Here is a 25,733-nt window from a genome sequence, read left to right as displayed (position 1 = left end):
TGCGAGATCAACATTAGACAGCCATATTAGGGTTATCATCAACAGCATCCGATTCACAAAAGCTGGGGTAAACAGTCACATCTTAGTAAAATAGTCGTCTACTTTCCAATACAGAAATTGCCAAAGACCACACCTAAAATTTCGTCAACAGCAACCCCCCTGCCAGTTATCTTACCGATACCCTCAACAGCAGTGTGAAGCTCAGCTAACGCAAGAACAACATCGTCATTTCCGAGACTTGTTTCAAAGTTTTTCAGCCCTTCAATCACATCAGACTCTAGCAGATCTTGGACTCGCTGAGAAGCACCCAATGGTATCGATCCGTCTGATGTAAAAGTAAGATCCTTACAAATGTTAGATAGTTTTTCGTTTAAATCTTGGATCCCTTCTCCACTTTTGCATGACACAAGTACAATATTGTTCTTAGGTAATCCACAAGTTTCTGAAAAGAACGTTACAATCGACTCTCTATCAGCATCTTTTGCTAGATCCATCTTATTTACAACAAGAACTGTGGGTTTATTGACCTCTGAGATTTCTTTAAATATATCTGAGATGCTTTCTTGACCCTGAGATTCGACAGATATAACTGCCAAAATTACGTCGCTAGCTTGAAATCTTTTTCTTGCTCTTCTAATACCTTCGGCTTCTATCAGTGCCATAGAATCATTTACTTGATTCTCTAATGATCTAATCCCCGCTGTATCGCCAAAAACAATTTTGTACCCATCTACATTCATTCCCACTTCAAGAATATCTCTTGTTGTACCTGGAACATCGCTCACGATTGAAGCATCTCTTTGGACGATCAAGTTCAGAAGTGAAGACTTTCCTGCATTCGGAGGCCCTAGGAAATTCATTTTTATACCAGACCTTATTAATTCAGATCTTTGTATCTCGGAAAAATAGGCAGTTATATCTTGCAAAAGAGCCTTGATATCGGATCGAGCACCCTCAAGAATGACTTGAGATGTAGACTCAATCTCAGCATTATCATCTGCAAAATCAATCAGAGCAGTTAATAATGCAGCATTTTTGACAATTCGTTCTCGCCATTGGTCATAAATTGCTTTAGCTTGGCCCCCAGCTGTTAAAACTGCTACCTCCCTTTGCCGCTCGGTCTCCGCATCAATAATATCTCTGATACCTTCAACTTCAGTAAGATCCAAGCGACCATTGTGGAAGGCACGTTTCGTAAACTCACCCGCCTCCGCATACCGAATAGGAGTTTCAGCACTATGTAATAGTTTTATTTGACCTAGTACAGCCCTCACGACAGCGGTTCCTCCATGTAAATGCAGTTCAAGAACATCTTCTCCCGTGTATGAATTCGGCCCTTCAAAATATAACGTTAATGCATGATCTAGGACTCCTAAATTTTCTGATCTTTCGCCCAAATGTTTTCCAAATTCAGGTTGTTTTTGTGAGAATACACTATACAGCCTGTTCAGTTGTGCAACCCTAGGGACTGGTTCATTTTTTCGCGATAATCGTTGAAACACATATTTGGCCAATGTACCTGATACTCTAACGATTGCTACAGCTGCCTTACCAGGGGCAGTAGATACCGCATATATTGTTGGATGATGACCATCATTAACTTGGAAGTTTCCCGAATGTCTTCCTCCTAATGTTGAACCTTCTACTGAATCCTCCAAATAGGATCTAGCGCTGATCTTACTGTAGGTCCTAAGAGAGGCCCTTTTTTCAGACAGAGAAAATAATAACGACCCAGAAGATGCCAGGTTATAGCAAGATAATATTGAACAGGACCGCCATCTTAAAACAGTTTTTTCAAAGTGGCGAAGAGCCATCACGGTCCGATTTATCAACAAAATATCGAAAAAAAAAATATTGACGGAGGTTCCCACCTGCATATTTCAGCCGCAAATCTAACATTTTGTATGTATGTTGAGAATCCCAACTCCAGAAACACCACTAGGGACTCCAGAATGTTTTCAATTTCTCGTCGTCAGGCAATTGTTTCCTCCAGATTTGTGAGATATGCATCTACAGAACCCCCAATTATGGCAATTGTTCGACAAGACCTGAAAACTGCTATGAAATCTGGGGATGTTACTAGAAAAACAACTATACGGGCGGTTATGGCAGCCATCAAAAATGCCAATATCGATAAGCCAGACTCAGTTACAACAGATATTGGCTTCCATAGCCTCGTTAACACATTGATCAAGAAACGTCAGAAATCTATTGAAGAGTACCATGCTGGCAATCGACTGGACTTGGTTGAACAAGAACAAAACGAAATAGCTGTTCTGGAGGAACTTCAAGAGAAAGTCGAAGTCGCCAGTGACGAAGAAATTGCATCTAGAGTTAATGATTTCATCAAAGGTTTGGCACTTGATGTTTCAGATAAAAGTTCAATGGGAAAAATTATGTCGAATATCTCGTGGCCCCAAGTTGAGTCAGAGTGGAAAGCATCACAAGGTCAGGTCGTCCAGGCTATCAAGAAACAGCTGGGTCAAAGAAAATTCTCTACAATGCGTGTTTTAAGACACGATAACCCTTTAGTATGTAAATAGGTGAGATGTGAAATTGGTTATGTAAATATCAGAATAAATGAAACTATACTAATGAGTTTATAGGGACTTCCCCGGATTCCAAAAAGAAGACCAAGTCCAATTCTGACTAGGAAACCAATTCCGAGAGTGAAAAAAGTGGTAGCAGTATCGTCAGCAAAAGGGGGTGTTGGAAAGTCAACTGTATCCGTCAATGTGGCACTGGCATTGTTTAACCAGGGCCTCAAGGTCGGGATACTTGATGTTGATATCTTTGGCCCTTCGATCCCAAAGCTGTTAAATTTGTCAGGGGAGCCGAGAATATCAAGTGGTAAGGTAAAATGTGATCATAGATGGCTTAGAAGACTAACATATTTATGCAGATAACCACTTGTTACCAATGATGAACTACGGATTGCAAGCAATGTCCATGGGATTTTTAGTGAGCCCAGAGAAGGCCGTGGCGTGGCGGGGTCTTTTGGTCCAAAAAGCACTCGAACAACTGCTGTTTGAGGTCGATTGGAACAACCTGGACATTCTAATTCTTGACATGCCCCCTGGAACGGGTGATGTACAACTTACAATGGCTCAGCAAGTCGCTATAGATGGGGCTGTGATTGTGTCTACACCGCAAGATATTGCTTTGATAGATGCAGTTCGGGGAATTGATATGTTCAATAAAGTGCACATTCCAATACTCGGGATGGTCCAAAATATGAGTATGTTTGTTTGTCCAAATTGTAACCATGAGACGCATATATTTGGGCATGATGGTGCAATTGCCGAAGCGAAATCTAGAGGTTTGGATATTCTGGGTTCTATACCCCTACATGCGGATATATGTGCTAGTAGTGACAAAGGCAAGCCAATTGTTGTAGCTTCTCCTGATAGCTCACACTCACAATGCTATCATAAGATTGCTAAGGAGATAAGATCTAAAATTAGCCTGTAGCAATAAATTACGCACAAGAAGTTCCAGATTATGGAAAGATCAAGACTCAATTATGCTAGCCAATGAATATCATAATGAGTGAAATGACTCCTCAACTTTTCGCAGTTTCAGAGAATCTCTTCATTTAGATCATCAACTGATACAAAAATGACTATTCTGGAATTGGTAGTAGTTGCCGGCTTGTTTGTGGGCCAAGGAGTGGGAAATCCTATTGATCATATGATTCAAAATGTAGTTGATCTGGGAAATGCCGAATTGATAGACCTTGCAAAGGAGGATGCCGTCCTCCCCATTGTCTCTTCTCTGCCTCCCTCACCAGCTGTGCCTTTGGTTGGTTCTAGTATGGGCCCTAGATCTACTGAAGAAAATAATGACAACGAGATTGAAAATGTCTATATTCCTGGAAAAATTGCTAGCAACATTGATTCACCAACGGCTTCTGGTATGCCAATTGTACACCCTATCGGGCCAGTTGGACCAGTAGTTCCGAATAGTGGTAATGATTTGAGTGTCATATCAAGACCGGGTGGGGAGGGATTTCAGCATCCTGGTGCTGGGACTACCACTGAAAAAGAATTAGTATCTGGGTTACACAGTGTTTCTGATGTCGGATATGGCTATGGTATTGGTACAAAAGTGATTAGCAGTTCAATCCCAAGAAGCACCAGTACAATCATCAGTAATAAGAAAACAATTACAGATGATTCAGGCAAGTCACCCTCTCTTAAAGACGATTCCCATTGGCATTCAAATGGGAATATGGACGAGCAAGTTATCCCTCAATCGTTGGCTCAGTACACCCAGGTCTGGGACGAGAATTATAAGAAGTATCATCTGAGTGTACAGATACTGTCAAGTGCTGATGATGACAATCTCAATGATGAGTCACTTACAAAATATTTTTCGGCCCGAAGTATGGAGGAAGAAGACGATGAGAGCGAAGACCTTATGGAAGTAAACTTTGAGAACATTCCAGAGGAAGATGATGATTATCTGCAGTCCGGTGAATACTACAGTGATGATGATGACTACGAAGTGAATCTCTCAAAGCGAGACGACGAAGACTACAACCCTTCGGATAACTCTCCTTCATCGGACAATGTGAGTGACACTAATAACATGACTGATTTTGATAAAACAAACATTAGTTCCCTGACAGTGAAGCTCTTTGCACTTCAATCAGAGTCTGAATCGGAGATGGGATCGTCGTCCTCTGGCACCACTCATTTTCAATCACCAGTGGCCGCCTTGGCTGTGACACTGGTGATAGCCTTATTTCTTTTCCAGTGAAAATATACATTCTAGATAACACAGGTATCAGACTAAGCGTACCTGCCCCCGAATTATTTAACTATTTACAGGTTGTAGTTTATCCAACTTTATCGTTCGTTTGACAAAGAAATCTTGAGCCCTCCTATAAAGGAGTTAACGATGAAATGAAACATCCATCACCATTAGGAATACTTATTTTAGTTTAAATAAGGGAAGATATATAATATTTATCTGTTTAGAGCTTGGGAGTTCAATTCCGGCCATTATTGTATTGCCGCGTATTGGGTGTTCCTAGCAAGTCATGCATCCCAATGACTAGCAGCCAGTACAGTAGCAGCAGCTTCCACTGTTTCCATGGCCTAAGTCCAAACTCGCAGGAAACGCCATAACCCTCAGAATTTCTTTGCGAAACACACGCTCACTTCTCGCTCACTCCCCGCTGTTAGTCGCAAAACATCACATTTTATTAACAAAAAACCCCAAAAAATCAGGACGTAGTATATTCTAAGAATTATTACTGTCGGCGAACCTATCAATTATTTGAAAAGTTAGAAAGTCGAAATTTGAAAGTTGAAAAACTTCGTAGTGCACTTTTTAATCGTATTCAATAGAGTAGTAGTTCAGTAAAAAATGCCGGAAGTAAGTAGAATATTTGCTGCAAAAGGCAGCTATTAGAAATTATCATTCTGGAATCTAACTTTTTTAGACTCTGAAAAGAACTGTTCGCGTTACCACTAGGCAACATATCCTCAAAGATGTACCCCCAGTACAAGAAGGGTTCCCAATGCGTGAGTGGAGTATTCAAATCTCCATTGTGGGAGCTGATGGTCAAGAATATCCTGCCAATGTTTTCGATAGAGTCACATACAAACTACACCCAACATTTCAGAACCCCACGAGAGGTAAGTATCGTATTCTAGGCCTATTTGTCTCTAATTTGCGGCAAAGCATAGGTATTTAGCGGTTGTTTTTGTCATATGAAAACATCAATTTGCAAAGGAATTGGTAATCTAACAAGTCAAGTATTGAAAAAGGTCCCATTCAAAATTGAAGAACAAGGTTGGGGTGAGTTCGATTTGGGTATCGTACTTCACATGGTCGACAAGAGCGGAGAACATACTTTGAGCCATGACCTCAACTTCGCCACAAATGAATATAAAAATGATCATTTATTAGAATTCCCCACTAATAGACCGGGTCTGCTTAAACTGCTAGCAGAATCAGGTCCTGTACCCGGACATAATGCTCCTGGCGCCAGTGGTACTTCGGCAGGCGGCACTGATTATGCCACCGGTGATAAGCGTAAAGGTGAAGATGATGGAAACAAATTAAGAAAGAAAACTAAAACCATTGAGAAAGGCTCAGTTGATTTGGAGAGATTAGCCGATGGTCTGGAAAAGCTTGGCGAGGATGACCTCTTGGAAGTCGTCACAATGGTCAACAACAACAAGACTCCTGATATGTATATTAAAAATGTACCTGATGAGGGAGAGTTCCATATGGATTTATGTACTTTGCCTGATCGTCTGCTAAAGAGTTTGTGGGACTTTGTTAAGAAGCGTACCGAAGTTTAAGTTAATTTATCATACTCGTTTATTGTGTTCTATGTAAGACTTTGACCAGGTCAAGATATGCCCTCTTCTGTTCGTTGCAGTCGATGTGCTTTTTTTTGCAACTGGTTTCTATATTCAACACCTAACGCTCACTGAGAGAAAAAAAATAAATAATCTATATCTAATATAAATGTTGCACCTAATCACAGGACTCGTGCCTCGACCCAGAAGTGTTCACAATTATGCCGGGACAAAATATCTTTTGCATCCTGCTCAGTTTCCGCATCGTTAAGAGTCCATTTCTGAAATCGCGAACTTTTTATCTGCCCATGCCAGACAAGCACACATCGATTGGAACTCAAGTCAGGAATATCTTCGGGACTAAGCGGTGGATCATTAGCACGTGGAGGAGCATGTTCTGTCCACTTAATCCGACCAAGTAGTAACTTGCTGAACTTTTTGATATTCAGGAATCCACCCTCAACTATCACGAGACAAAACTTAGGGTTGAAAATTGTCATACCATTAAGCAGTAGATGCTTCGCATTATAATTAACCAAAAATTTATGTCGGCCATCAGATAGTTTGTCAATACGAAATGCAGCACAATAGATGCCCTTTGATTTTTCGCGTTCGGATTTTGCTATCCATTTTTCATACTGTTGTTCAGAAGTGAGTTTGCGCGATTGATTATCTTGCTCGTGTTTTTCTTTTCTTTGAGCAACCTCAGTCTTCGCTCTTAACTCCATGAGGGTCGGGTCTCTTATTGCCTCATTGGCAAACACACTCATCACATTAGAAGGCTTTATTTTAGGTGGCGGAGCTGGATCTAGTCCCAGACGAATCCGATCCTGGGCCTCTTTATGTCTCTCAGCTCTGTCATTTTTACGCATTCGTTTTGTTTCACGTTTCGTAAGGTGAAGCCTCACTTGTTTCGGAAGACTCTTTTCCCAAGGTGCAACAATAGGAATTGGATGCTGTATATACTGGGTGATAACCTCTGGAGAAAGGAAATGCTCCTCTTGCCTTTCATCTACCTCGCTATATCCATCATCGGGATTAATAACAAGTGGTTCATCCCACCATTCGACCAGAGGTGGAGGGGACGGCTTGAAAGCACGTTCACCCGCTACAATGTCGGCATCGAGCAATCCGGAATTTGAGGCCTTGGTCTTAGCTTGCTCAATCTTCTTTTTTAAAGCATCCAGCTGCAATTGGTGCCTTTCTTCTTCTGCCCTTCTGATATACTTTCCATGGGGATTAAATGCTAATCCTCTCTTGCGCCGACTGTCGAAGCTAGTTTTCGTAGCAACCAGAGAGTCAAAATAGGGATTTGCCTCCGGTTCATTTAGATCGTTGACGGAAGGCTGTGGATCTTCCTTTGCCAAGTAAAGGTTCGGCTTGCTTTCGTTGACAGTTGTTGATACACTTGATGCTTCTAATAAGATGGGATGCAGGGGAGTGCTAAGCCCTGGCCCACGTTTCAAGGCCGTTGCTGAAGCTCGAGATCCTGACTTGTTATTGTCAGGAGTAGAGTGAGATGATTGTGCTGGAGATGCTGATTTTGGGCCTGACGATTGAGTCGCAGCTTCGAGTTGTGCCCTCCTCTGTCTTATTTTAGCCATCAACTCTGCTGCACTGGATGCTGTCGATTTTGACGCCTGCTGACCTATTCCATGGTTGCCATTTCTCGACGTCTGGGATGAATTAGTACCATTATTTTCTCCTGGATCACTCGCAGTTCCACCTGAATTTATAGAGTTTTCCTTCGTTCCAACAACCAGCTTTGCCTTGTTTTTCAATGCCAGTGCTGCAACTCGCGCTTTGGCTTCTGCTATGCGATCTATATTTCCCTGAGATTTTATTCCTGATAAATCACCCGTTCTAGGTTTCTTGGGAGGAGTCCCCGTTCCTTCGTCAGGAGTAGATTCTAACGGCCCCCTCTTCATGCTGTCATATATCATGTTGGTCTTGCTCAGGGATCAAAGATCATCAACTTAAAATGCAGGTGTATCACAATTTATCTAGCCGTGTGATTGTAGAGACAAAAATTGGGGGCTCTTTTTGGCATAAGTTTCGACATCCCCTAAGCATTTTATTTAACTTCGGATCTTGGTATGGAGTTTGACTTGGCTGGTCTTCTTCATTTACCAGCCGACAAATCTACCCTTTTTAGTTGTACGCTTGTTCTAGTGGCTCTAGTTGTATCATTGCAATCTCTATTCAGATCGATGGCCCCTTCTACGTCTAAAGCTCTCTCCTCCAATTGGAAGGAACTGCAGAAGTCTTTAAACAAGAAATCTACTGACACTAAAGTTACAAAAAAAGTTGGTAAGGGTATTAAAAGAAATGTGGGTAAATCAAAGATAGCGCTCGTGGAGAAAGATCGGCTGGGTAGTAAGGGCCCAAAAGTTGATACAAGTCGAGCCTCTAATGTCACTTCGGCCCTACCAGCACCAGAACTCCCTCCAAGCGTAAAAGCAGCTAATCTTCTTCTACTAGATGATATAGATCTTTCGATAGCTGGAAGACCTACGTCTTCACTTGCATATGATGCACGAAAAACTGAAATGGGTCGCTTTATTGCTTTAGATTGCGAGTTTGTTGGCACAGGGCCCGATGGTGCTACTTCAATTCTTGCGCGAGTATCCATCGTGAATTACTTTGGATATGTCCTTCTCGATACTTTCGTTAGACCCTCAGAGCGAGTGACAGATTGGAGGACTTGGGTTAGTGGTGTAACACCCCGGTCAGTCCAGGGAGCGCCATCGCTTCGAGAAGTACAAAACCAAGCATCAAAAATTCTTGAGAATCGAATATTAGTTGGTCACTCTGTTCGTCATGATCTTGAGGTCATGGGTATTTCTCATCCAAGAAATGACATCAGAGACACTTCGTCATATAGTCTGTTCAGAGAGGTCTCTAAAGGACGTACTCCGAGTCTCAAGACTTTGTCGAGGCATTTCATTGGCCTTAACATCCAATCTGGTGAGCACTCCTCGATAGAAGATGCTAGAGCGACTATGCTGCTATACAGATTATACAAAGCAGGATTCGAGAAGAAACACTCCCGGAATGGAGGAGGGTATAGATCTAAATAGGAAAGGGGATATTTATATAGATATTTATTATTGCTAGCTTTTTGTATTAATTTTAATGAGTTCATCCAACAGTCCTGAGTGATGATGGTAGTATGTTGATTCAGAGGAATCTCTCCAACTACGGTATTCAATATAAATAGTGCATTATTAATAATGTAGATAAATAAAATTAATATAATAAGATTGCAGTCAAGCAATCATAAATCCTTGACAATAATTCCCTTGACAAGACTAGCTAGACGTGACTTCATATCCGATCCGATTTCATTTGTTTGACTAAAAGTACTGACAGAAGAAGAGGTCACAATGTTCTCATCATGATCTGGTAACGGTTTGAATCCACTTTGCTCAAGCATTTCCTCTAGTTGCGCTCTATATTGAGCCAACTTACGGAATTCCTCATAATTGACCAACATTCCGGTTCCTGCTGCCAGAATACTTTTCATCATTGGTTTTTGACTACCGAACTCAGTGAGTTTCAGAAGTCGGGAACGAACAGTAGCATATACCATGCACTTTTTAGCAAGATTTGTCTCACCTACAAACCGTAAACTGCCTAGAAACCTCAGGCCAGAAACATCATATTCACTGCTAGATCGGAAAAGCTGACCACCTAAATAAAGTGCTATCGTCGTGTCAAATGAGTTTTGACTGATATATTCCTCCAAGAGAGCTGGAAGGTCGTTATCATTCACAAGTTCTTCATTCATGTGGTCATCCGGATACCCGGCGACCCATAGAAGATCTTTTAACTCAGACTGACTTCTACAACCGAGGAACAAAAAGTATAAATAACAGAGATAGGAAGCATACTTGTTACTCTGCTGCACTTTCACACTGTTTTTGGAGCTTATTTCAAGAAACGTTTCTAAGGCTTGCAGACTATCAACTCTCGTCGATGCCTTTTCCATGCCTTTCAAAACAACTGCCGACAAACACAAATCAAAGTACTCAACGCTAAACCTAACATCCATTAACTCCTGAATTGGACCCCATTGACTTTCAAAACACTGACGTCCTTCAAGCAGAAACTCGGCAATACTAATGTCTTTGAACGCACCTAAGTTATCCAAAGTTCGAAGATTGGCTTCGATAAGAAGTAAACCATGGCTAAAGAGATTCGAATTTTGTGAATGAAGAAGGGCAACTCCAAGCCAAAACATCCTTGAATGATAAGCAGATTGATCGCTTAGCCCGTCCATCATCTTGGTTAAACAAATGAGAGTACATACACAATACTCTTCGTTTAGCATCTGGTTCTTAGTTGAAGTTAAGGAGTCGTATAGAACCTTCAACACCTGAGTTACTACAGCATCTTCAACCTCAATCTTAGCCAATGACCCTAAAACTAAAAACGACCTACACTGCAATGAAGGGTTGTCAGCAAAACAAGCATTGATTACCAAACTACTCCAACGCGACCGCCACACATTTGCCTTTTGAATTGATGGACTCGCACTGGCAATAATATCCATTAGGATCAAGCAGAAATTCTCGATGTGAGATATAGATGCTAAGCTGAAATAGTCATAGCTAATATCTTTCATATCATCGTTCAGTCCAAAGAGCAATTTGCCCTTCGTTGACGTTAAGTCTGCCCAAATCGAAATCAGATGTGATCTCTGATCTGATGATATTCTATCACAACAAGAAAACGCATGAAGCACATTAACAAGAAGATTGCACAATGCATTTCTGAACGAATATGGCCCAGTGTAAATAAGAGAGGATACCAACAAAATTATCTCGGGCAAGTAAACTTCGGCAATTAATAGTGATTCAAACGACAATGAACCTACCAGTCTAATTAAAACATCCAGCTCCGTCCAATCAGGATGGTTTGTCAGCAATCTTTCATTCGCAGGCAATGGTTTATTGAGAATCTTTCTGCACCTTGTGATAACGGTACCACAAATACTTAATGTAGGACAAGAAGTCAAAACAGCCAGCACATCTTCAATCTCCATATCTTGGGATCCGCGTTCAACAGCAAATCGAATTACCTCGTCAACAAGAATATCCGTAAGCTCTTCCTGTAAGCATAAAGCTGGCCAAAAGTTCAACAATAAACTGGTATAATGATCTGGGCTCCAAACTGCAATGTCTAAAAAGATCCTAATAAGGCTCGCTGCATCTTTTCCGCCTTCTCTTTGAGCGCTATAAATATTTTTAACCCAGGGAGCAGCGTAAAGTATGGCATTATTACCTTGTTCTTTCGAGAATGATTTGAATGACTTGCTAAACTCAAGAAGGAAGTCATATGTCAATTCAATATGCGTGCTAGCAACCACTTCACTAAATACCACTGACATACTAACCTCTTTCTTAGGAATGCCAAATCCTTTACCTCCTCTTATCTCTCTTCCAAAACTGATATTGAACCTCTCTGGTATCATTGCAAGCAGGTTAAACGCTGCCTCCTGAAGTGCAGAATTGTTTGAACAAAGATTCGAGAAACCAATATTCAGGAAACAACCTAAGCCATCTTCAAGGTTCATTACCAGAGAATCATTAACTTCCCGAGCCTCTTCTGGCAATCTTGATTTTGCGTTCATAATGGCCCTAATGATCTCATTCTTCTTTTTATGAAGGACAATGACCTTCTCGCCGTCAATCATTTCGATGGTAAACTCCTCTGGCCTCGAGGTTGTCCTGGAATGAGTAATCTCTCGAATTTCAGATAAATGATACACATCATTGCAAAGTCCTGGTGAATTTCTAATATAATTAAAGGGCCTCTCACCATGAAGTTGCAAGTACTCGTTTCCAACTTTGACCGTAACAGGGTAGAAATTATTATCTGAAGACAGCATTTTTCCACCCTGGTAAATCAACCTAGCATCATCAATGACTTTGACAGAGCGTTGGTCAAGATTGAGTCCGTGAACATTACAGACAGTGTTGATATCTGCAGTTGTCAGGAAAACATATTTTGTATTCACGGGATTCATGTAAGTTCCAGATTCATAGTTCCGTAAAAAGGACTTCAATGCCGGTAAAAACTTCGTAGATACATTGTAGTAATAGACAGTCGTACAGTTTGCTGCCATCTCGGGTGGAACCATTGTATCTCTAATTGTTCTTACTGTGTTTGATAGCAAGTGTGAAGGAGTACAGCTCGTACAATCATAAAACAGACTAAACTTGTCTGACCACATCCTGTTTGCAACCTGAAAGAATCGATAAAGGACAAGTTCACTGTCCAATTTTTCTCGGTCATAATTTCGGTAGGTGACTAACATTACTGGCGAACCGTCCAATGCGATGCCCTCATGGACTACCCTTTGGTCAATTACAGTGCTGAGATCGCGGTCTTCATTCCTAGCCATAAACTCATTTAGCCGACTACCAGGATTAATGTGACTTCGTGACTCCACAGCCGTTGCTTTCCGAGCTTTTGGTGTTCGCGGTCTACCAAGACTGCGTACTAGAGCTGAAAATCTGCGATTGGCCTCAATCTCAACTTCTCCGACGATACCTATTGCCGACGCGGAGGCAGCCGTAGCTAAAGCCCCATTCTGTGACGAGCTTGATGACCGTCGATAATGGTTATTTGAGCCGTTGGAAACGTTACCTGGTATGAATTTCTGGGAACGCTGATGAGTACGACGACCAAACGTAGGTGCAAATGACGTAGGTGGTGGTGGCTGGCCTGACGATGTTAGCTCATCATAGAAACTGCCCTTCAGCCTAGATATATCAGCTCCATTACCATTAGTCGCTCCATTTGTAGCAGGCGACTGAGCACGCATTAGTCGTCTCTTTCTCTGCTCGATCAGAATCTTATGATGAGCATCATCCCAGTGATTATATACAAATGTGTGTAAAACACGGAGGTGGTCTGAGTCCATCATTTTAGGATTAATAGAACCCTGAGAGGAGGTGTCATCGCTAATCACCTCAGTGTCCTCATCAGTAGAGCTGAGAGAGCTTAAAAACCTTTGCATTCTTTGCTTTTTATCATTGGTATCACCGCCAAACCCATCAACGTCGTGACTAGTAGATCCATGAGTGGCAGCAATAGAGGTGCAGTTCGAGATGTTTTGGACTGCCTTTGCTAACAGTAAAAAAGACCTTCTAATGTCTCGCGACGGTGGCGCAGACAACAGGCCCTCCTGTTCAGGGGAAACCAAAACTGGACATAAAAACCTTAAGAAAAAGAAGCTCCCAACAGCGCTTTCCTTGTACTCCGGGAATTTCAAAGACACAGCACGACTAATAGCCGACGCTATTTCTCTGAACGAAGTTGGAATCAAAGCTTCACTAGACTCAAGTGCTGTAAACAACTCGTTAAGACAGCGTTCGTACTTTACAAAATTGGGCTTCATCTCTTCATCTGGATTCTTCAGTTTGTTGTTGTCTATCTCAAAGGCATACAGGTCTGGTCGGCTGGCAATATTATTAACAAACGACCCTAGCGTCGACTGTAGGTACTGATGGCCACGCGACTTTGAATACAATGAGAGAAGTTTCGTCGCCACACAATTTCTTCGTAAAATGTCTGAAGCAAAGTTTGTTTGCTCTATCTCCTTTGTTAAGGCTGCTTTCACTAACGAGAACCCTTTGCCTCTAAACTCAAAAGCCCCCAAAATAGCTGTAGAAAATTCATCAGCTTCAGATGCTGGGCATATGTCACACAGAGATAGAGTGATTCTGATATTGGACACCAAGAAATCAACCAATTCCTCGTATCTAAGGTTGTCGCTATAATCAGACGTATACTTTGTTTCCTTACTTAGGATATTCCGGAAAATTTCAAGGAAAGCTAGCCTGAGGGTTTCATCTTCATGGTATCCCAACGGTAGCGCAGTGCGCAGACCCACCTCTACGTTAGCATTCAATAGCTTTGATAAGCAAGCAATTGCGTTCTCTCGAATTATTGGTGCCTTGTCAAGAAGTCTGAATGGGGTAGGAAGAGGCACCGATGATACGGAGTTAACTGCAGACGTAGAGGAAGTTACAGATACAGTGTCAGAGACTGTGGGGACAATCACAGGAGGATCATCTTTACACCTTTGTAAGCTTCTGAGAAACAATGAGAACAGATTGTTAAAAGTGTTAAATTTTGCAGAGATCATATCTCTTTCATGAACACCATCAGGAACCTCAATGGAAAGGCCATTCAATAACTCGGATAGACATTTCGAAGTGTTTACACAAATCTCTCTAACAAGCCGGCATTTCTCGGCCACTAGCTTATTCTCAACAGCATTGTGACAGTCAAAATTAATTGCTCGCTCAAACCATTCAGATACGCTCATAACTAGTTCGTTGCGAATACGAGAATCATGCTTCATATTCAATGATTCTGCAGTCTTACCAATTGTTTCCAAAAGCTGACACACCCTTAAAACCAGCTTCAAAATCTCCATATCGAAATTTGTTGTATTGATATAACGCACGATTTTCAGTGCCAGCGCTCCAATATCAACTGATATGTAGATATCATCCTGTTGTAACTGTTCAATAATACTTCGAACTAATAGCGAGGTTTGTCCTAAAAGCGTGTTGAGGGAATTGACTTTTGTGGCAATAAAAGATGACGGACGAGGTGGCAAAGGAGGTTTATCTTGAGCCGAGCTCTCATTATGAGAACCGTTTTCTTGGCTGTCCATAACTACCATGATATGGGAATCTATCATTCCTGACAACTGCTTCAAAACGTGATGGTAAGCTAATGGGCCGACGTCATTGGCCAAAACTTCACGACTTGTCTCACGGACGATAGCAGAGTCTGAAACCAGGAAATTCACAGAATCGTACAAAAACTGCCTTGCCTTGAAATGGACATTGTCTTTTACTTTCACACCACCTTCTGGGTTCAAGAGTGGAATTAATAGTGAGCTGAGTATGCCATAGTAACATCTCCATTCCTTTGACATAGATGAGAAATCAGAACCTCTGGTTGGTTCACTTAGCATTTGAGCATTGAGCACGGACCAGCGGCCGTGGATTACCGTCCAAACTCTGATCAATGCATCAGATGGAGTATGTACAGTTTGAAATAAGCGGCAAAGCTTCTTTTGGATGGCAATCGGGGTGTAAAATGATGTCTGAGATGATATTTCAGAATACACATGGAAGTTGAGCATAATAGACCAACTTGATTCCTGAACATTTTCAAAATCTTCGAGGAGCATGGCTTCTTGAACCATCAGTCGAATATTAGCCATTGCCAGTTTACATATGTCCATATTCGACGAACACAAACAAAGTACCATAGCAGTCTCCAGTCCTTCCCCTAAAGCCAGGCGATTCTGAGGATCTTCTATAACATTGTCCCTAAATGAATAAGAATTATTGATGCTATCTCTCGATGTTAAGAGCTCGTGCACTTTCATTAACTCCTTTTCCAATTGTTTTGAAGTCAGAGGCATTGATATTATCGCTTCCACTGACGATCTAATATTCATAGAGATGCCGTCATAAATGGGGAATAAAATATGGCCAGTTTCATCAAGCGAGACCCTCTCCTTGATCTCATTGTCAATTCTATCACCCTCTGATTGTCCTGTCTGTCGCTTAACGAAGGAAAGTAGCACTTGTGTAACGGACGTGCGTAGAAGCTCATTCTTGCTTGTAGAGCATTTTATTATTGCTGTAGAAAATGATTCAGGCACTTGGTCGAAAGCGTGCTGACTATGGGTGAGAAGGATATCAAGTGCGTACTTTAATGCTTCGACATGAAGACTAAACTCACTACCATAGTCTGATATCTCTTCAAATTCCTGAAGCTTTGTTGCTATCAGTTCACAGAAAGCAATGAATTCATAATTGTAGAGATTCATGACCATATTCAGGATTTCTCCTCCTTCAGCCCGGCTCTGCATGCTCCTGAGACCGACAATGATATTTCTTTTGGATCGTAATGCAAATGACGGGTTGGGAAGATTTCCAATGAGATCCTTCATTGCATCACCGGGCCGCAAAACGAGATACGAACTAATGAATCTTGATTGCAAATAATCAATTTTTGCAAACGAAGGAATACTGTCCATCTGGTTGAATAAAATATTAAGCAATGACGGATAAATCAGGGTCGCGTACTCTACAATCGGCAGTTGGCTAAAAACATGTTCATGGATTTGCATGATGTTTGAAGCAGCTAATGCAAATATTGAATAACATGTGGCGCAAATTCCCAGAGTTCTCTGAGATGTGACTGACCCCACCGATACAGATGAGGATTGAGGGGCAATTACCATCATGTCACTGCTCATGTTATGCAAAAGTTCCAAAAATTGGAACCGAGGGCTTTTGATCGCTTCACCATCACTTTCATTGTAGCCAGCTACAGCTATTTGGAATCCATCAGGAATTAGTAAGCTTAGCATGGATAGAAATGCCCACGATACAAACGTTCTATTTTCTGTCGAGCTTTTGAATAAATAATCAAAAAGACGAGTGCTTTGAGCGCGAAGTTCCCCAGATGGGTTTTCCGATTCCCTGGCCACTGTTTCTGGATGGCATTGGATCCAATAAATCATGCTGTGTTGGATGAAATACTCCATTATGTGGCGATGAATAGGTTTATGTGTATTGGGACACCAAGACATGAAATCTGTCAAAACCTCTTGGAGCCTATGGCTGTCCAGGTACTGTAATGCGATTACGTCCAACTTATAAAGCACAGAATCATGCCCAGCTTGGGATGGAGAGTTCGCTAATGACGTTGGGGCGGCTTCCATCCCTTGATGGAAGCCATGCTCATGTTTCAAAGCTTTGACTCGACTACTAGCATAGGTATATACTTGCCTCCAATTTGACGCACTCAAGCAAAATACAATCGATTCAATATATTTGTCGATTTTGGTGATAAGACTGTTGGGCTTCTCGGTGTAAACTTCTTTAGTAATAATCATAAACGCTCGCTTAACCCGACTTCGAGACTTTAGTTTCATCAATACATCAATAGCCCTTTCAGCAATTGAGCTAGCTACTGGGCCAGGTGGATTCGGGAAAAGTCCCAGCCAGCTATCTTTGATATCATCATCATGAAAGTCTTTATCGAACAAGGCATTCTGTTTGAGGCTATTTGAATCGTCAACGTCGACATCTTTATTTGCTTCTCTCCATTCAGCCAAAGCACCATGGAAAACGAGTTCTAGTAAGACTAAGATCGACTCTTGTACCAAATGAGGTCTGTGCTCTAAGTGTGTGGACCAATTTGACTTGTCTTGTTAGTTCTTCTTACAGAGCATTATAATTTGAAAAAAAACTTACTTCAACTACAGTATCAATCACCTGTAAAAAGCCGTCTAGAGTTTCGCTAAATAAACCCCGACCAGGGAAGCTTGTCAGGAACTCACGCGAGCTCACAAATAAGTCATCTTCAAGCGTTTCATCTGCTCCAATACCTGTAATATACGGGAGCTGTGTTACATAGTTAGTAAAAAGTGATCCCAGATTCAGTTACAATCTTGATCGAACTTGACTTACCTGTCTACCAAGTCGCTTGATAACCAAAGGAATGATTGTTACAGACGAGAACCCAGACTCATTGCTCATATTGCTACTTGGTCAATAACAGATCAATCCACTGATCAAAGTTCCTCCTGTTAGCAGAGTTAGTAAATTATACGGTCGCTGATATTGACACGGACCAAAAATGCTGATACAACACCACCAAATTAGACAATGCCGTCCACAACGAGAAACGAAAAACTTATGATCACTCTTTTCATCAGAATCTCGATAGAAGTGTTTTGCAATACTTACCAAGTCCAAGTCCACACCAGAACAAATACAGTTGTCGCAATCTTTTACCTTGTTCTCGCGAATGGTATCTTTGCCCGTACAGACTTTACTACAATTGATTGCCAAAACCTTATTCACCCTTTTTTGTTCTTATTTATCCACTACTAATTGAATTGTCCGCTTTAGCTTGTGTGGTGAGTGACAAACTGTAATAATCGTTTAAAGCGTTCGGATGCGAGCTGTGCTTTGATGACTGAGACTCGTAACAGACAAAAAAGTCACTGATAGCGACAGATGTACACTGATAGTAATGTATATCGTGGTGAGCGACGGTAGAGTATATACTAGTACATCAAGGTAAACGCAATAAGCAGCTAGCGGGTTGGTAAGTGGGCTTTAACGGCCGCTCGCATGCCAATGCTGGTTGGCCTGGCTGGCAGCTGCAGCTGCAGAAAGGTACCTGCCAAACCCGTACCACAAACCACCCACTGGGGTAAATATTGCCTGTTAGTCGTACTGATGCTACAGATAGGGCAAGGATATAGGTATATGCTGCTGCAAATGTATGTGGGTCGTTGTGATTGTGTTGTTCGTTTATGGTATGTGTCGATCTCATAAGACGTTAGGGCGTTAGGGCAGAAGGGTTAAATGTAGTTAAGCATCGAGTTTAAGCTCTAAAGGCTGACCATCTCCACACTCTGTTCCCTGCGAATCATACCCGTTTCGGTTCTGTCACATATCGCTGCAGCCCAACAAACGGCTGCTTAGGTGGGACCACTTCCTACGTAGGGAGCACCCATATCCGGTCTCTCTTCTGCTTTCTGCTTTCTGTTTTTTTCTCCCGGTGGACATCAGAAATGGATCTAAAGACATCAGTGGATATTTGGGCGGCCGGCTTAAAAAAAAAAAGGAAGGAGAGACCATTTTTGTCACTGTTGCTTCAAAAATATATTGTAAGCCATGCTCGGAAAATTTACATCCGACCATCATTGACGCCAACGATCGGAATTTATCAATTCTCTGGAAATATACATAATTCTATAAACTATTTGTCCGTATGTAGTCATTGAATGGCTTGCTAATGGGTGCTATCGATTGGGAAACGGTTTTCTCGCATGTTATTTACATGCTCATCAAGAGGCAGTAGCCTCAGGTTCTTGCCGATAGCCCGTTAGACTGAGGAAATATTCCGGTCCGGCCTAGGCATCGTGGGGTGATTTTTGGTGACGTAAACGGCTACCCCACATAGACAATCTCTTCCAACTGATCTTCCCCACAAAGAATACAAGGAGTAACTCCTACTGACGCAGCTGTCAGTGGCTAATATAGTTAGATTGTCCCCATTAAGACAGCAGAAAACGTTTAGCCACTGATCAGTTGAGCACCCTCTTATATCTACTTCCGTATGATTTCACCTGATTTCTTTATCCTGATAGAACAGTTGCTGACAACTTAAATATGTATGCTTACAGATTGATGTATAATTAACTTACTGACACTACGAAGTATTTCCCATACTGGCACAAAATTTCACATTCCACTATAGTTTGGATTTGTTTCGGAGCCTGGAGCACGGACTGGTTCAACTTAAACAGCGCATTGCCCACATGGCATATTCTTAAGAGGTACTGCAAACGCCTTAGAAACTTTGAATCTATTGTACCTTAATTTGAAAATGTGGCCTGATGCTATAACTTGAAACAAGCTATACATGCTAGCCCTCACGCATAAAGAAGTTTGTTCTATTGCATGGAACCATCTTAGCAGCCTGCATGGAACGTCGCGCATCATCTGCATAAGTCAAAATTGAGTTGACTATGCGGTGTGCGATTACAGGCAAAACATACAATAATCACCATTCACCTCTCGCTAAATTTGCCTTTCGAAGTGCCATGATATCTTCGAGCCGTTCCTGATATTCCCTATCTCTTTTACTATCCAATTTGGCCTGTTCCGAAGCTTCTTGCTCTAGTGTCACGGACATGTTGGCCAAACTTTCCATTTCTTTGCTTCGCTGAGATGTGTCTTTGCTGAATTTGTAGAACCCCACACCTCTATCACGGATTTCCCAGTCTGCATCATAATGTACATCTTCATCTAGACTCTTATCTCGCTCTCTCACGCTTTCAGCAACACCTCTGTCTAGAGAAAATGCTTCGTACTGAACTGTATCGCCGTAAATAACCTCAGTTGGTCGTCTGACCTTGCTGGGTTCCTCGTCTGAGCTTTCAAATATATCCGCCTGTCCATATTTAAATGCCTTTGATGCTGGAACTAACCGTGTTCTGCCATATGAATCAGTAATCTCAATGATTTCGTCATCGTCATTGTCGTCGTCACTGTCATTATTACTACTTTCAGTACCAGTACTGGCAGCTTCTACACGATTGGCATCACCATCCATCATAACTAAATCTTCATTATATTCAATCTCACCTCTCTTGATCTTTTTGTATAGCTTAGCTTTTTCTTTCAAGGCAGTTCTGCTCTTCTCGTAAATATCACTCTCTTCGAACTTTTTGGATCGACCCTTTCCCGCATTAGGTGAGCTCGAGATTGTATTTGTATCTCTCTTTTTGATTCTAAGATCGGTGTGCTTTCCACTAGTTTCCAGTGACCCTTGGCCGTGCTGTCTCTTCAAGTCAACCTTCTTTCTCATAAGTTCAAGCTCTGTCGCCAGATCCATGGCAGATTTGCTTGAAACCTCTAGGACCCGTAGCTTCTTCTTAGTATCTGGAAGCGTTTCATTTCCGGCTACCATTGAGAATGCACATTTGATTTTCAATAGATTCGCAAGTTTAATGGTTTCATATAACCGGCAAATTCATGTGAGACTGAATCTAACAAAATTAGTGGTCGCTCAAGATCAGATTGATTAACAATACATATCAGGGCTGCAAAGCAGCACATATAAACAATAATGTGTAGCCGCGCCAGCGGAATTTATTTCTGGCTTCTAGAGTCACAATAAAATATCTATATAAAATATGAAATGTATTAATAAAAATAATAAGTAATAATAAAATAATGTGAGAACTCTTTTCTGCCATCTTCCTCCTACTCTATGCAAATCCAAACCCTTCTCTTCCTTCAGTAATCGCAGTTCTCAAAGCACCTCGCAAAGTTTCGTACGATTCATACTCTGGCAAATCAATTTGATTAAAACAGGTATGAGACGAAGGTAATCGATCCTTACTACCATAATCACGATGGATATTGAATCTGGAAACTCCGTTCATACCCTCAAGCTTCTCAAACCCATTCAAAGGTACTTTGGATGTGCCTGTTGCAAACTGTAGGAGTTTAGCCTTCTCTTCTGCATCAAATGAACGAACTGCTCTCCAGAACCATTTAATTTGTGGTGATGATGGTGTATAATTGTGGTATTCAGTGTTATTCCTCCAATCATCAATGTCAATGTCAGGCATACCCGAAATTACGAGCTCTAACTCCTGCTCATCAAAAATGGCGACCACATCTTTTGGAATGATGTCGTGGAAACCTATATAATCTGTTAGTGTTCTTACTACTGTCGAATTTGATTGATTAAACTTACCCTCTAGGAAATGGTCCAGCTGTTCTTGTACACTTTTAATTAATCTGTAATCGACGACAAGACGAACATACTCATGTTTGTTCTCCTCAGTCACCGGAATATCGCGCCCACCAGGTTTCAAATCGATAATCTTTTGCTCACCATAATCTTCAGCCTCAATTGAAAATGTTTCTGTAATAATATCTGTGATATCATTTTCCAGCATCCAAACTAAAGATTTGTAATAGTCAAGATCCAATGTTTCCATGTCCTTAATTGATACAGGCTTGCCTAGAATCTTTTTGTACACCGCACGACTAAAATGACAGTCGAGAAGCTTGAAGTCAAAAATAGCTTTGCCAATTATACGACCAATGAATTTGAAAAATGACAAATGTTCGGGATTCACCCATGATGTTCTATTAGGATGAAATGTGGTGCTATCTGACGCAACTGGAGAAAACAAGGCATAATCTGGATTGAATATCTGTCGCGATAGGACCTGGTACCATTCACGGGTGACTCCGCCTGCATCAACACCTTCTTCGCCTTGGAATCTAATATTGAACCTAGAGTTCTTGATTTCTGAGGCCGATTTGAAGTAAAGTGCCTTGTAAGAGTCTAAAAACACTTGGTCTCTTCGAACGTGAATTGATATAGTTCCACTGGAATTTTGGTTATTGTTATAAATTCGACGATAGAAATATCTGCGCTTATTATCGAACTCCAATGCCTTAGGGTTTTTAATTAGAATTGAAAAGGATCCACTCATCAACTTCGGATTATTTCGGACCATTTGGTTCAATATTTTACGATGCTCGTCTGTAAAGGAAAAGAATAAACTTTCCAGGGGCTCTGTAGCAATATCGTACTTCTTAGCCTCATATCTGTTGTGATCTCTCAATTCCACATCTTTAACTCTACTGTTCTTACAAATAACCATGAGAGCCTCGATAAGAGGTAGTAGAGCCGTGGCGACATGTATCATGTCTTGCCTGTCTTGAATCAGTCTGAGACAATCGCTAAGCGCACCCCATAGGGGTCCAAACGTCATCTTCTCATAAAGAGATTTCAGATATTTCGCTGCGTTGTCTTTTGAGGAGTCCTTATCTGAATCATCCTTATCCTTCTGATCCCGGCTAGGATTGAATAGATAGTCAATAGCCGTCAATACTCGTAAAAGTTTTGTCTGATCAGAACTTCCCGATGAGAACTTAACCAAGGCACCTCCTTGGAGGTCTGAACCTCTTTCGACCATTTCAACCCTATGAAGTAATTCCTTCAGGTCAGATATTAGGTTTGGGCCTACTGAGATTGCCTGCTCAAGCAGTTCTCTACCAAATAGATCTTTTACTCCAGGTATAGCGCACAGGTTGTGCATAACCGCAAGCGTTTGCTGGAATGTCCTGCTGCTACATTCCTTGGCTGTTAGAATGCTGGAAATCCGTTTCAAATTCTTCTCCGGGATATACGGAGCATCAATCATCTTATGATTGCGCTTAGGAATATCAGAATCATCCTCAGGTTTGGACTCCTGTACATTCGGAGCGTCCGCAACCACGATATCAGAAACGCCAGAATCCGGCTCTTTATCTTTTTCCTTAGTAGGCTGTTTCAGAACAACCGGTAGTGAGCGGGTCACCTCTTGAATCAGAGAAGATAGCAGTTCCAAAGTCAAATTGTTTTCGTAAACAACAGGTCTATCTAAAAAGTGAATGAGCATATTTATCGGAAACTTCAAATCCCGATTGTCCCGTTCTTTTTCTTTGACCTTTTGTTTGGACTTTCCATGGCGTTTTAACCCAACAGGAAATTCATGCTCACAAAGGAAGAAATATTTGACACTCCCACTATATCGCACTAAATACTCTAGGGCTTCTAAAACCTGTTGAGTGACTATCACTGGCGAAATTTCTTCGTTCAAGCAGAGGTAGCCATTAGAGCTGCCTGCATTCTTTCCAGGAGTGAAGTTTGGTGTCTTGGGAGTAAAAGACTTGCCTGGTTGATCTTTGCCCTCTTTACTAGAAAAATTGACTGCGCGATTTGATATTTGCAAAAAACCTCGTTCCAGCGAGTGCGAATCAGCAGAACCATCTTGAAGGACATGGATAATAATGTTCAAAATATCGGTTCGGCTTTGCTTATTGCTGCACAGATTAAACAATAGCTCATGTAGCTGGTCGCGCTGGTTCACACTTTGCGGAAGATAAAGTAACCTTATAAGAGCAGCAATGCCGGAACGATCAATTAAGTGCAACGCGGCAGCTGACAGAACCTTTTGAGTAAGCCTTCGCTCTGAGTTCTCAAGAAGACGTTCATGCTCATCAGGAACTCCATCCTCTTCCTCATCTGTTTCGTTTTCACCAAATGCACCTTCAAGACTGTGCCTTAATCTGTCCCCAAATATTGCTCTCGATCTGAAACCTCCTCGAGACCCGCTTCCAGGTGCTTGAGAGAAATTAGCAATACTTCTACTTCGCAGCTCTTGCGCCTCTTGTGCAATTTCAGCAGGAAGCGCTTGCAGAGCATCCTCACCCTGTTCCAATAAAACAGTTTGACGGAGTGCCGGGTCCAAAGTAGCCAAAAAACTTGCCATATCCATATCACTAGCGCCACCCCCGCTTACAAAGCTTTCCCCTGCAAATCTGCTTCTTCGATCCATAGCCTCTTCTTCACTAATCAATTCGTCTCTAATATGCTCAGGAAGAGCTTCCAGAAACTCGGGCTCAATTTCCCTGCTACTTCCACCAGCACCCGCTCCCGAAGATCGCAACTCACGCAGGTGTTGTGTGAAAACCTCTTCACGGATGTCGGCCGGTAGAGCTTCTAAAAATGTTGGATCAATCCCTAGACCCGTTATGTCAACATCTTGACCACTAATTGACACGAAAGTTCTGGGTCCAGATGCCTGGGCAGGGGGTTCGTCGTCCTCTTCCATACTTGTAGGCTCATCCTCTATCACTGACGCTGCTTCTTGAAGTCTGGCTGCCTCTTGAGCGACAGCAGCTGCTGCTGCTGCCTCTTCCTCTTCTCGCCTCTTCTGCTCTTCTTCTTGTTCCTTCCTCTTGCGTTCAATTTCATCCTTTATCAGTCGGTTTTGCTCAAGAATAGCATTGATTTCCTTTTCAATGGCCACACACCTCTTTTTTTCTTCAAGAGCATATGGAACTATACGGTTGAAAATAGCAATAAGCACACGACCAGCGATTTCTATGCGTGAAAAAACATCAAACATTCGAGAGGCATCGAGCCATCTTCCACTCGTACTCACATGGCCGGCATGTGGAATGTTGTAAAAGTTGTCACCACTGTGTCTATCTGAGCGATGGAAACCAGGTGCATCAATAGGGAGCAGTGCTTCCATACCGCCACCGTGGTGATTAATATCAATCTGGCTAATATCGATACCTCTCTCTTGGCCACTGAAAGCACCAATAAATTGACCCAATATAGCAGATAAAATCCCCTGTGGAGGACCACTTTGAGAAACATTCCTAAGCGGATTAGTATGAACAGACCAAGGAGCCGCTGTACGAGGAGTAGCACTAGGTTGTGATAAAAGTGGATTAGCTATGGCATCCTCATGACCATGTCCATGTCGATGTCCATCAATACGTATCCCACCTGGAACTGAAGTTAGTTAGTTACGAAAAGAGCAATAAAATAAAACCCTTGAAGCATACTCACCCAAACGGGAAAATGCATTACTAAATTCATAGTAATTGTCACCATCGTCCTCATAGTCAATATCTATGGACTCCTCATCCTCTTCTTCATCATCACCTTCGTCATCGCTCGAATATTCGCGGTGCCCATCCTCCATAATGGACTGACGTGTGGAATAGATGATATCATCACCATCTTCTTCACTGAAAGGTGCAACAGTGCGACCGCGACTAGGGCGCCCAGACAACTCGTCCAAGGCGTTCACAGTCTCATCGTCAAGATCTTCAGGAAAGAGTTCACCATCATTTTCTTCATCATAAGATTCCCAGTCATCCTCATCATCGCCCTGATCAATTTCAATATCCATTCCTTCATCATCGTCTTCGTCATCGTCATCTTCATCCTGACTCTCAACGATAATCTCAACCTAAGTTTGTT

At 41.8% G+C, this 25,733-nt stretch overlaps 9 protein-coding genes across 9 annotated transcripts; 4 read left to right on the top strand and 5 right to left on the bottom strand.

Annotated features, from left to right (window-relative positions):
* Nucleotides 1–98: 98 nt before the first annotated feature.
* MSS1 (Mss1p) lies at nucleotides 99–1,814 on the bottom strand (the record flags this gene model as incomplete). The annotated part of the gene is made up of 1 exon (XM_018880650.1): nucleotides 99–1,814. The coding sequence occupies one exon, from the start codon at nucleotides 1,812–1,814 to the stop codon at nucleotides 99–101; it is 1,716 nt and encodes a 571-aa protein (XP_018738448.1).
* Nucleotides 1,815–1,904: 90 nt separating this feature from the next.
* On the top strand, nucleotides 1,905–2,543 carry AIM41 (Aim41p; the record flags this gene model as incomplete). The annotated part of the gene is made up of 1 exon (XM_018880648.1): nucleotides 1,905–2,543. The coding sequence occupies one exon, from the start codon at nucleotides 1,905–1,907 to the stop codon at nucleotides 2,541–2,543; it is 639 nt and encodes a 212-aa protein (XP_018738447.1).
* A 376-nt stretch (nucleotides 2,544–2,919) lies between these two features.
* NBP35 (Nbp35p) lies at nucleotides 2,920–3,471 on the top strand (the record flags this gene model as incomplete). Its single annotated transcript, XM_018880647.1, has 1 exon — nucleotides 2,920–3,471. The coding sequence occupies one exon, from the start codon at nucleotides 2,920–2,922 to the stop codon at nucleotides 3,469–3,471; it is 552 nt and encodes a 183-aa protein (XP_018738446.1).
* Nucleotides 3,472–5,720: 2,249 nt separating this feature from the next.
* Nucleotides 5,721–6,317, top strand: TAF14 (TATA-binding protein-associated factor TAF14; the record flags this gene model as incomplete). Its single annotated transcript, XM_018880646.1, has 1 exon — nucleotides 5,721–6,317. The coding sequence occupies one exon, from the start codon at nucleotides 5,721–5,723 to the stop codon at nucleotides 6,315–6,317; it is 597 nt and encodes a 198-aa protein (XP_018738445.1).
* A 182-nt stretch (nucleotides 6,318–6,499) lies between these two features.
* PRP3 (Prp3p) lies at nucleotides 6,500–8,245 on the bottom strand (the record flags this gene model as incomplete). The annotated part of the gene is made up of 1 exon (XM_018880645.1): nucleotides 6,500–8,245. The coding sequence occupies one exon, from the start codon at nucleotides 8,243–8,245 to the stop codon at nucleotides 6,500–6,502; it is 1,746 nt and encodes a 581-aa protein (XP_018738444.1).
* A 282-nt stretch (nucleotides 8,246–8,527) lies between these two features.
* REX4 (Rex4p) lies at nucleotides 8,528–9,397 on the top strand (the record flags this gene model as incomplete). The annotated part of the gene is made up of 1 exon (XM_018880644.1): nucleotides 8,528–9,397. The coding sequence occupies one exon, from the start codon at nucleotides 8,528–8,530 to the stop codon at nucleotides 9,395–9,397; it is 870 nt and encodes a 289-aa protein (XP_018738443.1).
* A 197-nt stretch (nucleotides 9,398–9,594) lies between these two features.
* On the bottom strand, nucleotides 9,595–17,298 carry IRA2 (Ras GTPase activating protein IRA2; the record flags this gene model as incomplete). Its single annotated transcript, XM_018880643.1, has 1 exon — nucleotides 9,595–17,298. One exon carries the CDS (start codon nucleotides 17,296–17,298, stop codon nucleotides 9,595–9,597), a length of 7,704 nt encoding a protein of 2,567 aa, XP_018738442.1.
* Nucleotides 17,299–19,946: 2,648 nt separating this feature from the next.
* Nucleotides 19,947–20,855, bottom strand: AWJ20_3613 (uncharacterized protein; the record flags this gene model as incomplete). The annotated part of the gene is made up of 1 exon (XM_018880642.1): nucleotides 19,947–20,855. One exon carries the CDS (start codon nucleotides 20,853–20,855, stop codon nucleotides 19,947–19,949), a length of 909 nt encoding a protein of 302 aa, XP_018738441.1.
* A 301-nt stretch (nucleotides 20,856–21,156) lies between these two features.
* Nucleotides 21,157–25,662, bottom strand: TOM1 (E3 ubiquitin-protein ligase TOM1; the record flags this gene model as incomplete). Its single annotated transcript, XM_018880641.1, has 2 exons — nucleotides 21,157–25,253; nucleotides 25,317–25,662. 2 exons carry the CDS (start codon nucleotides 25,660–25,662, stop codon nucleotides 21,157–21,159), a joined length of 4,443 nt encoding a protein of 1,480 aa, XP_018738440.1.
* Nucleotides 25,663–25,733: the final 71 nt, after the last annotated feature.

The sequence above is a fragment of the Sugiyamaella lignohabitans genome, chromosome B (genome assembly GCF_001640025.1).
Source record: "Sugiyamaella lignohabitans strain CBS 10342 chromosome B, complete sequence".
Classification (NCBI taxonomy): domain Eukaryota; kingdom Fungi; phylum Ascomycota; class Dipodascomycetes; order Dipodascales; family Trichomonascaceae; genus Sugiyamaella; species Sugiyamaella lignohabitans.
This window is presented reverse-complemented; position numbering and strand designations above follow the sequence as displayed.